Source organism: Nicotiana sylvestris, chromosome 10 (assembly GCF_000393655.2).
Source record: "Nicotiana sylvestris chromosome 10, ASM39365v2, whole genome shotgun sequence".
Classification (NCBI taxonomy): domain Eukaryota; kingdom Viridiplantae; phylum Streptophyta; class Magnoliopsida; order Solanales; family Solanaceae; genus Nicotiana; species Nicotiana sylvestris.
In genome coordinates this window covers 153,652,738-153,666,205 of record NC_091066.1, presented here as the reverse complement: position 1 = coordinate 153,666,205, position 13,468 = coordinate 153,652,738, and the positions used below count along the sequence as shown (strand labels likewise).

Sequence of the window (13,468 nt, the reverse complement as noted above, 5' to 3'; positions counted from 1 at the left end):
AAGAAAAATGAAAACTGCTGAGAATTCTTGCTTTTAACATCTGATTTTCTTTACCAGTAACTATATTGTGAAACCAGGCTGTGAAAACATTGTGCTCTGCATGGGAAATCACATTTACCTCTTCAGCGTTTATTTGTGTTTGATTGCTAGTTCTTGTTTGATTAGTTGAGCAGTAACAATAAAATGTAGCAAGACTTGAAACGTGTAAGTCCTTACTGGAAAAATCTTATGTGCTTGGGCCAATTGTAGCACCAAAGGGAATTTGTAAAAGCAAATTTGGGCAAAAATAGAGAGGAAAAAAAAGAAGAAAAAAGATCTGTTGAAATATCATGTTACTGAATGTTACAACTTCAACAGCCATGGAATTCATATAAAAAAGCTACAATCATCCTAATTTCAGGGCCAAATTTCAAGGCTTTTGATCTGCTAATTTTAGCCTAATCTTGGTATTACATGAATTTCATAGAATAATGGACTTTTAGTCCTGCCTTAGATGAAAAGCATCATCCAGAAGAACAAAATTCCTGAAAAAAAGAAGAAAAGAAATAGTTCATCACTCCAAATCTGTTCATGAAATTTGGTATCAGAAACAGTAATGTAAAAGGATGACAATATTAACAAAAGTTTTCAAATAAAGAAGACTTTTTGTCCAAAAAGTATAAAGCTTTAGACAAAGGAAACTGAAAAAAGGCATTGCCTTTTACCTCCAATACTCATTTCTGTTTGAATTTTGTGTCTCCATGTCCCACTCCATGCATATCCTGATCACATCAAAACAGATTATTAGTCTAGCTGTTAGGCATTTGGACTAGAGAGTTTAACTTCTATACAGTCAAAGCTTTCTGCAAGTGAAATTGCACGTGTAACAATGTCATTATACTGCCAGCGGATATAAGTTAAGTATCTTCCAAAGAATAAGAACAACAACAAGCCCAATATCTTCTCACAAATGGTGTCGGATGGTGTGTTCGCAAACTTTAATTCTACCTGGTGAAAGTAGAGGGGCTGTTTCCAATAGACCCAACTCAAAAAGGGTGAGAAGAAGATGAAGAACAACAAGAAGAATGAGGAGAAAGGAAAGAAAAGGAAGAGAAAAGGAAGGGGAAGGGGGTTGAGAATAAGTAGTACTAAATAATAACATGGAATACGATAACTGAAGCGAACTAAACCACATGACAGTAATCTAGATGGAAGAATATGAAGGAACAAGTCCATCTTCCAAAGAAACAACATTAAATATCAACAAACCTCTTCCAAAGCAATTAATGGTAGTGTTAACACCATTCCTACAAATGCAAGCAAAAGACTCATCTGAACCAGAAAAACCACAAATTCCACCACTATCCTCACAGTTCTTGCAAGAATCATCAGTATAATATGAATTATTATACTGCAAAGAAATCCCATATTGCCATTTCATAGGATCTCCTTCATCACCACCAAAACCATATATCGACGAATAAGAAGAACACTGAAGTCTAGGCAAGTTCAAACCATAACCTGAACCAATAGGAACTGGTGGATCATATACACAACATGTAGATATAGGAGCATTTGGTTCTAAACCAATTCCTGTCACTCCTTTACAAGAATAAAGTCCTCTACATACATTTGAACCCGAGCCGGTATCACACAAATCTTGTTTTGGATCAAATACAGCTGATGTTGTAGAACATCCTAGTAAAACAAAGATGTTTTCTTTCATAATGCTGAAGGGAGTCGACCGATCCAACGTAAAACTGCCTGAATTTTGCATTGATGAACATGTTGACATAAAGGGGTCTGTTAAAATAAGTGTGTTGGTTGTGTAGTCTAGTGTGGATATAGTATAAATGCCAGTGCCAGTTGAAAACTGAAGTACACCAGAAGTGCATTTTATGAATCTTGAAAATGTAGGATGTCCACAACCAAATCCTGAACCAAAGGGATATTTTAGGACAATGCTGCCACATTTATCAGTACAAGAACCATTTAGTGGAATGATACTTGGAACAGCTTGAAGTGGATGAATAAGAAGAAATAAAAGAAAAAATGGAAATATTTTTGTAGTAAATGACATTGATACTGGAAAAGAGAGAGAGGTGTTTGACAATAGGGGGGAATGATTTGAGTTTACTGATGAATGTGGAAAATGAGTCCCGCTTAAGTGTGACAGACAAATATGTGAATAAGTGGGGTATGTTCTTTTCGGTGGAGGAGTAATATTTTCAATTCTCCTCAAAAGGAGAGCAAGATTTTTATCATGTCTCTTGGCTAAAAAATAGTTTTCCAATGGTAGAAACAAAGTCATCTTTCGTGATGCCGAGTTTCTATTGGAAACAATATCTCTATCCCACAATAGGGGTAATATCTGTGTATACATTACCATCTCTAGACCCAGTGGCGGATCTAAAGGTATGAGTATGATTTCCGGGAACCCAGTAACTTTTGGCTAGATCCTGTATTTGTATTAAAAAAATCATTCAATATATTAGAATATTTATAGTTGGGAACCCAATTCTTTAGTCCACTTATTATAATATATTAATTTAAAGTCGATGTAGGAACCCATAAACTTTAAATCCTGGATCCACCTCTGCCCAACTCCACTCGTGGAGTTGTTGTTGTTGTACTATAATAGAAACAAAGATTGGCCGGAATTTGTAGAACGCGGATTAAAACATTGAATTTTTGGTACAAATTTAAATAACAATTCCTCAAATTTTATTGTTAAAAGAAATATATTTACATACTCAAACTTTACATAGAAAGCTAAAAGTCAAATTTTATGATTAAGAGTATTTAAGAAATATTTGAAAAGTCGTACTGAAGAACAATGTTAAACTAATACGAACTTTAAAAAAGTGAATCAAAATAATTGAACTGATTTATTACTAATGCTATAGAGACTAAAAGCTGGAATAGCTCAGTTGGTTAGAGCGTGTGGCTGTTAACCACAAGGTCGGAGGTTCAACCCCTCCTTCTAGCGTGATGTTTCATTTTTTATTTTTTTCCGGTCACTACAAGGGTTTAATTTGAAAATGAATATTTATAAGGGATTATAGCACCTTTTGTCCTTCCGTTATTAGCATATATATTTCCCCGATATTATTAGCATATTATAATTATGGTTTTTGTGATATATGATTAAGCACGTTACTAAAAGTGTGTTTTTGGCCCCTTTATATAGGAAATATATCACATTTAGCTTAATTTAAAACTTTATAACATTTAATTATGAAGTAATAATAAAACTTAATATAATATATAAGTAGTCAAATAATGTAATAGTATATAATTTGCGAAGTTTCACAGAAAACATATATTCTATTAAAAATTAAAGGTTGGATATGCTTATCCAAATATTACAAGACCAAATTAAAATTTGTTTATTTTTTATGGACTAAAAAAGTGAAAAGCGCCAAATTTCACTTTTTAGAAAGAAAAATAAAGTACTCCATAAAGAATAGTATAAATGTCACTAGTAATTCCTTTTTTTTTGTTTTATTCTAATCTCATTTATTTTTCACTCTTTTTTCTTTTATTTATTTATTATTACTATTTAGTAATTTATTTTCTCGGAGGAGCAAAACAAAGACTTTCAGTTTGACTTCGCCGGCGAACACAATGGAGAGAGATCAAAACGAAAATTCAACTTCGCCGCCGGCGACGGTGATCGAAGAATGGAACGGAACTTCGTCGACTAAACTCACAAAAACAGCCACCATAACTGCCACGTCATCATCTTCAATCTCTATCAAAAGGTCAAGTAATGCATTCACTCATATCTCTCAACGAATTCTCCAAGCTTTTGTTCCCGAGGCAAGTTCTACTCTATTAATTAATATTAGCAGTCTGAAAGTTTTCTCAGAAAATTTATTTATATACTTCGCACAAACATATTTGATATAATTAGTTTATTTGTGAAAAACAAAAGTGTTTATTTGTCTTATATATGTATTTTGGTTACATATTTCAAAAGATTTGATTTTTGTTATGTTTCTGAGATAATGATGCATAAGGTTGGATAAAGAATTACGTATGTAATATTTGGTTGGTGGAGCAAAAGCAAAACATTCAAAAGATTTAATTTTTATTGATTTTCAAAAGAAAAGATTCATAAAGTTTGCCTTCTAATAAAAAATAATTATAAAGTTATTTTGATAAGTAATCCATTAAGTAACTCTGTTGAATTGTTTGTTTAAAGGTGGAAGAATATTCAAGAGAAGCGAAAACAATTTTGGGAATATTTCTGTGAATTGTATTAAAAATTTGAAAAAGATTTGAATTTTGGTGTTTTAAGGAAAAGAATACAAAGATGAACCAATTCTCATATATTTGGTGGAATGGAGGTAAAGAGAAAACTTCAAAAGATTTGATTTTTATTATTAGTTTCTGAGGAAATGGTGCATAAGGTTAGATAAACAGTTATGTAACATTTGGTTGAATGGAGTAAAAGCAAAAACATAAAAAGATTTAATTTTTGTGTTGTCTAAGGAAAAGAATCATAAACTTTGCTTACCTTATCAAAAAACCATAATTTTTTTTCCAGATAACGAACCCGTTAATTAGCTCTGTTGAATTGTAACAATAGTCAATGGAGCAAAATCAGTTTTGGAATTTAGCTGAATGGTATTAAAAAAATTGAAAAAGTTTTGATCTTTTTTGGTGTTTTAAGGAGAAGATTTACAAAGATGGAACAGTTCTGTAGGAATGGAGGTAAAGAAAGAACTTCAAAAGATTTGATTTTTATTATTTTCTAAGGAAACAATGCATAAGGTTAAATAAACAGTTCTCTAATATTTGATTGAGTGGAGTAAAAGGAAAAGCTTAGAAAGATTTAATCTTTATCGACTTTTAAGGAAAAGATTTATAAGGTTCGTTTGTTTCTTTTTCTCTTTGGAGTAAGAAATGTTGAGGGCATTTCACCGGTATCAACAATTCTGTCTGATTTTTCTAATTTCTTTTCCAATTTATTTGTAGGGGTTTCCAAGTAGTGTTACTCCAGACTATGTTCCTTTTCAAGTGTGGGACTCATTGCAGGTTAAGATATATTGCCTATAATTGGTAAAACTTGTTTTCAGTTTCTGAATGTGTTGAGCACTGTCAGATCTCTTTGTTTTTCATGTTATTGTTAATGATTTGGATTGCTGCAGGGGCTTTCTACCTATGTGCGGATGATGCTCTCTACACAAGTAAGAGGATATTAGTGTTAATGTGAGTTACTTATGATATGAAAGGCTAATTTACCTGTTCAAACAAATATAGGCTCTTCTAAGTGCTATAGGTGTTGGTGAGAAATCCGCTACTGTTATTGGGGCAACGTTTCAGGTAAGTTCACATCTTTTTTTTTTCCATTGCAATTTATGTTTTAAACTAGTGTGATGACAATGGTTTTAAAAAATTTCAGTGGTTCTTGCGAGATTTAACTGGTATGGTTGGAGGCGTCTTGTTCACATGTTACCAGGTTTATTTCATCTTTTCTGGCTTAATTTTCCGGTATCGTCTTGATCCTATTGTGTCAAACAATGCATGCCTTGATTCTTTATGAAGACTGAAGCTACACAAGCACCTCATTCCTCTGAAGATAAATGATTTCCCATCAGTTACATTTATGCCAGTTTCTGTTTCCACTTGAAACTGTATGCCAGAAAGATGCTCCTTTTCCATAAAGAAAAGGAAATGATGATCTCTTTCCTAGAAGAAAGTTACCATGGCAGCATATATGGGGCGAAATAGAACATTCTTTGGGACAGTGATATTTTTGACATGTCTCGTACTACCAGCCTCCTGTTAATGATTTTTGAATCATAAGTACTTGTTTGGAAAATGACTCTTGCTTTTGCTTTCTTTTTCAGGGTTCTAATTTAGACAGTAATGCCAAAATGTGGCGTTTAGTGGCAGATCTCATGAATGATCTTGGTATGCCCTTTCACCTGTATGTTGTGTGCGCTTTGCATCGAAATTACATAAAAAAGAATTTCCTTTCTCAGTCTTTTGGCTGGCCAGTGGCCGGAGTTTAAGATGTTCGTTGACTTTCTCTTTGACTTGCATTTGGTTTTCGTGGCCGTAGAAAAAAAAAATAGTAAAGTAATGGTAGAAAAGATAGTTTGATAGAGAAGATCACATCAAAGTTTATTTGAACGGTTTAACGAATTTGAAAGTTAAAAGTTGTATAGAAATTCAATGGTCAAACATTTTGGGACATTCTGAAAAGGAAAGAGTATTATGTAAATTGAGACAGAGGAGGTATTGTTATTGTTTGTAATTTTAAATGATTTATTAGATTTTAGAAATGCAACAAAAATAATTTTACTATAATGAAAAACGTTTTTTAGAAGGTTAAATGACATTGATTTATGCTTTTGTTGTCATTCCTGAAACGGATGCAATGACAATAAAATCATTTGTATTTCTTGCAGGAATGTTGATGGATCTTGTGTCTCCTTTATTTCCGTCGGCCTTTGTGTTCATTGTTTGCTTGGGGAGTTTGTCAAGGTCATTCAGTAAGTGAAATATCTGCTCTTAGTGGCAATGTCATTCTCTTATCTTCTAAATAAAGTGTAAACTTCTTGTCTGGTTGTGTCTAGTATTCAACTTGTTTGTCTAATGTCTTTTCTTTTTTAGGGTTGGGGCTGTTAGCGTGAATTGTCTGATATATCAGATCCTTCACCTTGCCGAAAGTACTAATGTGCTTTGTAATTCAATGTAAAGATGCTACCTTTACTATGTTGATCTGTTGTGTCTTGATTTATTATATAGGTGAATCTTTGTTGTAGATATTTAAGATGGAACACAACTTAAAAGGAAGATACTATTATATTCAATCATTCTTACTGCAAGACACAAAATAGATATAAAGCTTATTTTGTCCTGAAAGTAGTCTCTCACAGCGTGTGGTCATCCAAAAAATTTGGAGAGATGCATCATCTCCTGTTTCACATCAATATCTTTGTTAAAGTGCCTAAAACAGTTAAATTTCACATAAGCATTTGTTCCAGAGACAATAATTCTTCTCATTCTAGTCCTATCTAAGATCAAGAACTTTGACATCTATAAATTCATTGAACTATTTCTTTCACCAAGCTAATGGAAATTAGCATCAGCACTGATCAGTTTCCTTTATCCCAGTCACCATGAACGAACTTTTCACCTCCACGTGTGTTTCCAATTACTGAAGATTATAAAATCGTTTTCCTTGTCAGATGAGTTGATTGATCTAATTGACAAGAAGGAACAATCCCGCGCGCAAGAGTTCCTTCTGCAAACTCAGTCCAATCATCTTTATAGGTTGGAGAGTCTTTTCGAGCGAAACACACAAAAATTAGCATGATAATCTGCAGCAGCAGCACGTACTTTCCTTTCCTTCAAGACTTCTATTTCTTTCCCTCCTTGTAGTTCACAAATTGCATGTGGACTCTCTTACCATCCCCTCTTGACTTCCAGCTTCCAAATAATGCTATAACAGAGCTGGGGTAATGCATCAGATGGAAAATAGATTAAGCATCAAAGTCTGCAGGTTACTCACAACTTTGCGGTGAATGACAGATGGTCCATGTCCTTTCCCATCTCTTACACATATATATGTTGGTCTTCAGTGTTGCAACAGAAGATTGTAAAATCTTATGGACTTAAGCTTCTCAACTAATCTACCTGATAAATACTTTCAAAGTGTAATTTACTTATTTGCTCTAATGTTATAGTTGTTCAGTTTCTTCTCCTTGGCTGCTTTAGTTGTTTGTCCTCCTGACTATAATATTATGAAATTTCAATTGCAGTAGCTTTATGGTCTGTAATTAATTCAACCCATTTTAGATGTTGGGTAAATTTTGGGAAAGAGTTTTAAGCAGTCTGAAGCATATTTTTAACCTTGCTGGCTGACCTTGAAGCTTTTTCTTTTAATAGAAGATGATTTCTTCTTGTTAATGAGGCCAAACATACCACAATGATAGGACTGATTTTCTAAATATCATCTTTATTTGTTTCGATTTAGCTGGTGTTGCTAGTGGAGCCACTAGAGCAGCTTTGACACAGCACTTTGCCCTTCAAAACAATGCAGCAGATATAGCTGCAAAGGTATTGTGATAGATATTACAGTGGCGAAAGAATTGCAAAATTCCACTTACTCAGACTTGGTATCCGTTTTCCCTGTTCTGATAGGAAGGAAGCCAAGAAACTCTTGCTACAATGTTTGGGATGGCTTTAGGAATGCTTCTTGCACACATCACAAGTGGCCACTCATTTGCCATATGGATATCCTTTTTGTCTCTTACTATATTCCATATGTATGGTTAGTTATGCTTTGCTTTCAATTTCCTGTTTCCATGAGTTTTAAAGTGCAATGCCGAAGCTTTCTTAATGCAAAATGTACTAACTTGATGTATCTGACAGCGAACTATATGGCTGTCTGTAGTCTTTCACTGAATACCCTGAACTGTGAAAGATGCTCAATTGTTTTATCACAATTCTTCAAGACAGGCCAAGGTGAGTTGAACTACTTAATATTTTCATAGTCATAGAATGGATAACTGTATCTATCTCCTAGAATATCATCTGAGTAGGAATATTTATGACGTTGTATTGCGATGCTTAAATGGCCCAAATATTCTGTTGCTTTTATCTTTTGCAATTGAACTATTAATTTAAAGTTCCTGTGTGTGCTGAATGTTTCACACGAGTCGTTGACTAGACATGCACAAAAGTTTATGTAAATCTTGAGCTTTATGTCCAATAATGTAAGGTTGCTAATCTGGAGGTTTCACGCCTTGGTTCCAGTTCTCTCTCCAAAGCAGGTCTCCTCCATGGAGCATGTTCTACCTTCACGGCTGTCCTCGTTGACCTCAAAAGGCAGTGATTCTCTATACAAGCGAGTACATTTAGGTGTCAGAGTTTCTTCACTTGACAGCCTTGCTATGTGAGATTTTCACCTTTGTTATTAATAATTTGCACCCATATTTCTTGCACGTGGTATTAGCAGAGAAGAATATTTGGGTTGTTGAATAACGAATTGTCTTTTGATCGATAGGGTCAACCTCTTACAATCTGCTGGATCAAATCACAAGAAAGGTTGATAGACATGTTAAACTTTTTTCAAGCTAGGCTATTTGACCTAAGAGTTTCACTTATACATTCTCTCTTATCTTTTCAGCAAAGTATTTACTTCAACAAGAAAGGGATATTATCAACATTATTACTCATAAGGATTCAACCGCAGCTGATATATTGCAATCATTCATCCATGCGCTTGTCATGGCAAAACTAGGTGATCAAGGTGGATCCATGTCTTTGGAGAGCCAATCATGGATGAATAAACACTATGAAGTTTTTCTTCTGAAGGTATTTGTCTACTCCATGAGCTCTTTTTCAGGGAGGAAATTCATGATATATTCACTGCTTTTATAAGTTCTAAAATCATAGTCAACTAATCAGTATCAAGTTTCTGCCAAAAGATTTCCTTTGATTTTTTTTGAAGAAAACACCACCTAAATATGTGGACAATCCATTTAGTGTCAATGCAAAAAAGTTCATAAGCTAATATTCGTATCTGAAAGTGAAAGCTTTGGACTGGTCTAAGATGACATGTGCAAACGCCACTAAGAAGTTACCCACATATAAGCCCATTTTCTCGTGGCAAATTGTCCATTAATTCTACGAGCTGTGCATTGTGTTTTAGATTGAACTAACTATCTTGTTTCTTTCACAATTCACTGTCGCAGCTTCAGTCATCAGGATGGAAGACTGAGCGTCTGCTATCATCATCAGTTGTTTGGAGAGCAAATTGGCTAGTAGAGTACTCAGATGGCAAACATGACTAGAATGTTTTACGAACTTAAAGTTATCGAATATTGATGAGATGAAAATTCTGGAACCACAAAGTAATTTTAAGAAACATGTGCTTTCAAGTTCCAATCCGGGGTGATTTCAAGTCATCATTTGGTATATCTTGGATCTTCAATGACAGTGAGAAGGTAAACCTTAAAAAGAGAGGAGATTTTATTTGGCAAGAGGAGTTATTTAGTTACATGTGAAGTATCAGAACCAGTCAGTTTTGCCTGGCTTACATACTGTGACTTCAAAGGATAGCAATTGATGCATAGTTTCTGAGATCTTGGAGAAACTTTTGTTTACTGGAATTTTAAAAGGTGCTAGCTATTCTTGAGATCAAAGTTGTATTGTAATTTATGGCATTATTTCATAAGCCTGAGTGGAGATTCCATTGAGGTGTGCCCCAACTAACGGGAGATTTTGGTTTTAAGGAATATTTTATTTGCAATGAAATGTTGTCTATACATCTTAGCGGTATTGTTAATTGGCCTAACAATGTATGTATATAGGTCAATGCCATTTTCTTCCTACAGCGCAAAAATCACCTCCAAATAGGGTTTTCACTGCAAAATTTGAAAATTGAAAACCAAAGTAGGGCGTTCACTGTATAGCGACTCCTGGCAGGAGTGAGAGCCAACTCTTCTCCAAATTAGGCTTTAAATTTTGGAGCCAATCCTCCGGCTGAAGGGCGACCTGACTCCTCCAGGTATGATAAGTGCTGGTATTTCCTATTACCCTTTGTCCTTGTTAGAGATATTTCTTAGATTCCTTTTCTTTTTCTTTCCTTTTTTGGTATTTGAAATTGATGTATTTGGGTTGTTATTTTGCATTTGTATTGCACTTGCATGTTATTAATTTGTCAATTTAGAGATACATTTGATTCTTTCAGTTGAGTTCTCACCTTTTTATGCAATGAATAAGCTTGTTTCGTTATAGACCATGAAAAGTTTGATATCTATAGTAGACCTGCATTTTTTTTCATTGTTTTATCATCGTTTATTCTCGAGTCTGAATGAAGTTTCTATTTGTCCTTCATTCAGTTACTTTTTCTCTTTTTTCTGTTTTTTTGGACAGGTTTTGTAAATCAAAATCCAACATTCTTTTTCTAGCTGTAATGTTTTTTCATATTCCTAACTGTTTGTTCTGTAAACTATTTGTTCTTTCCATATTCCTCATTGTTGCTTCATTTTTATGTTCTCTAATTACACTGGATTTTTAATGCATGATATTTCAAATGTTTATTCATATTCTCTACTATGTTTTTGTGCACGATATAGAGTTGAAGTGAATATTGAGCATTCTCTGACTTGCTTTTGTAGTTTAAAAGAATGGAGTATTCTTTTCTTTCTGAGTCAGGTAGTAATAGCCAGGGATAGTTGGATTGTAAGGATTAGAGTTTGTAGGATGTGGGATTCTATTAATGCAAAGAAAAACAAAGAGTTAATTAGTTTAGACATGATTTTATTGACGTCAAGGTACCTAAATACCCATTTCTTCTTCTTTTACATTCTGTTGTATTTTTTAGTGGTTAGACACTTACGGATTCTTTTTAGCAGAATAATTTGATGCGTGCTGTATTAAGAAAAAGTTAGGTAAATCGGTATAGGTACATGTTGAGTGAAAGTTCGTTGTTTGTTATCAAGAACTTCAAGGTTATTGAACGTGTTGGTGGATATAGACCAACTAGGAGTAATTTTAAAATTATTTTCTTGGTCACAACTTCGCCTGGGAGATAGATGAAGATATTGTTAGGATTATCGACAAATTCCAATTTGTTAAACCCGAGATGATTGATTCAAGGGGGAACAACAATACAGTTTTGACAGGTACATATTATTACATTAATGTTTGTACCTAAATAGTTTTATATGAAAAGTATATATCATTGTAATTTTAATATGACTACTTTTTCCCTCAGTCTTGTAGATATAGTTGGATGTTTACGTGGAATTGGTAATATGAAAAGCGTTGGATGTTGTTACTGATGGAATTTATGAATGTTGGGCCTTCTAAATTGTGAATCCATCTTTTTGGAAGAAGATAACTAACAGTATATAAAATGAGATAAGTGGTTACTAATCAGTTACAACTTAGATTTTCCATTTATATCCAACGCCTCCATATCACCAATTCCACGTAAACAACCAACTACATCTAGGATAAGGGAACAAAAATAATCATGTTAAAACTTTTCATGATATGTACATATACATAAAACTATTTTGCGACAAACATTAATAGTAATAAAATACTTGATAAGTTTGTGTCATCATTCAGCATTGCGACAATCATCTCTAGTTTATTAAATTGAAATCAATTTATGAGAATTTTAACCATGTCTTCATTCTCATTTTTCACTTAAACGAAGTTGAGACCAAGAAATTAATTTTAAAATTAGGGAGAATGAATAATTCAGTTACAACTTTGCAAATCTTTAGCCCATGTTAATGGGCTACAATAGGCCAAAGTGTGAAAATTGACCATTTTTCTTGTTATTTTTTTATTCAACAGATCTTCAAGCACGAAAATTGGGTAACTTTTATTCTTCTTCCCCAAGTTTGTATATATTCCTATTCCATCTACAAAAAAGCAAATTAATATATAATGCAACTCGAGAACCTTAAATTTTATTCTTTTCCAAGTTCCAAATAGCAGAAATAAAAATGAAATTTGAAAAATTGTTGCACATGATTTGGGAGATAAATCAACAAAGAAAGTCGATTTATACATAGATTAGAAAAATTAAAAATTGAACATATGAAAATTTCAATTTTGGATTTAACTGAACGTGTGTATAGTTATGTATAACTTTGTATAAGTTTGTATATACAATCTAATAATGTATACCAGAAAAATAAGACAAAGAAGAAAAAGAGAAGAAAGTGTCAAACTTCTATGGATGCCTATTATACATGTACAACGTATACATACACTTATACATTAAAAACATAAATAATTTATACAACATCGTATGCAGATATACATACTTATACAATATTGTATAAGTGTGTATAAACATTACCCATACAACATTTACACTAGAAAACATCTTCTATCCTTCACTACTTTGTATTTTTGAGTGGTTGCTGGTGTTGAATTTTCCCGGCGAGGTTTTGGCATTCAAATCTGGGCTTGTAGCAAAGGATGATATAAAAATTGAGAAAAAAAGAAAATACGAGACGAGGTCATCGGAGATACTCTTCTAGGCAAGATCTGATAGTTTTAAGCCAGATCTAATAATTTCTGGACCGACATGCCAAATTTATTGTGGTCCTTAACCTTTTTTCATCAATTAACTCAAAATTCGAAACCTAATTGACATAGAATGTGAGGATTAAAGAGCCCTTGTGCTCAAAAGCAATTAACAAGAGTGTGTACAAAATAATTTTGTAATTTTTAGGGAGAAAGAAAAGAGCGGCGAGTGGGGAGAGATTGAGTATTCTGGGAAAGAAGAAAGAAGAAAAGAAAAAAAAACCTAGAAGTGCGTATTCAATAATGGGCTAAAGGTTGAAAAGTTTCTTTCAAATTTTATACAACCTGAGCCAAACCGGGTAAGGACTTTAAACCTAGGCCATTTTAGGTTGGGCTCTTGGGCCAAGTGACAAGAGCTGTAATTCTTTCTTCAAATTGTAAAAATAGCACGATCTAGCCAGTTTTCGGACTG

General features: G+C 33.4%; 2 protein-coding genes and 1 non-coding gene across 4 annotated transcripts; 2 read left to right on the top strand and 1 right to left on the bottom strand.

Moving 5' to 3' along the window:
• Nucleotides 1-322: 322 nt before the first annotated feature.
• LOC104221277 (wall-associated receptor kinase-like 20) lies at nucleotides 323-2,118 on the bottom strand. Its single transcript, XM_009772307.2, has 3 exons — nucleotides 1,249-2,118; nucleotides 705-761; nucleotides 323-524 (listed from the first exon to the last, which is right to left on the bottom strand). Exons 1-3 carry the CDS (start codon nucleotides 2,057-2,059, stop codon nucleotides 490-492), a joined length of 903 nt encoding a protein of 300 aa, XP_009770609.1. The 5' UTR covers nucleotides 2,060-2,118; the 3' UTR covers nucleotides 323-489.
• Nucleotides 2,119-2,894: 776 nt separating this feature from the next.
• Nucleotides 2,895-2,968, top strand: TRNAN-GUU (transfer RNA asparagine (anticodon GUU)). Its single transcript has one exon. It is a non-coding gene; the product is annotated as a tRNA-Asn (tRNA).
• A 572-nt stretch (nucleotides 2,969-3,540) lies between these two features.
• Nucleotides 3,541-10,308, top strand: LOC104221262 (protein root UVB sensitive 3). Of its 2 annotated transcripts, none has more exons than XM_009772289.2 (14): nucleotides 3,541-3,801; nucleotides 4,963-5,022; nucleotides 5,136-5,174; nucleotides 5,248-5,310; nucleotides 5,390-5,446; nucleotides 5,838-5,901; nucleotides 6,402-6,485; nucleotides 7,973-8,055; nucleotides 8,140-8,269; nucleotides 8,371-8,463; nucleotides 8,755-8,893; nucleotides 9,005-9,045; nucleotides 9,128-9,315; nucleotides 9,696-10,308. In XM_009772289.2, exons 1-14 carry the CDS (start codon nucleotides 3,607-3,609, stop codon nucleotides 9,792-9,794), a joined length of 1,335 nt encoding a protein of 444 aa, XP_009770591.1. In that variant the 5' UTR covers nucleotides 3,541-3,606; the 3' UTR covers nucleotides 9,795-10,308. The 2 variants fall into 2 exon arrangements, with proteins under 2 accessions (XP_009770591.1, XP_009770602.1); XM_009772300.2 differs by having other exon boundaries at nucleotides 3,713-3,801; nucleotides 4,963-5,046.
• The last annotated feature ends 3,160 nt before the right edge of the window (nucleotides 10,309-13,468 follow it).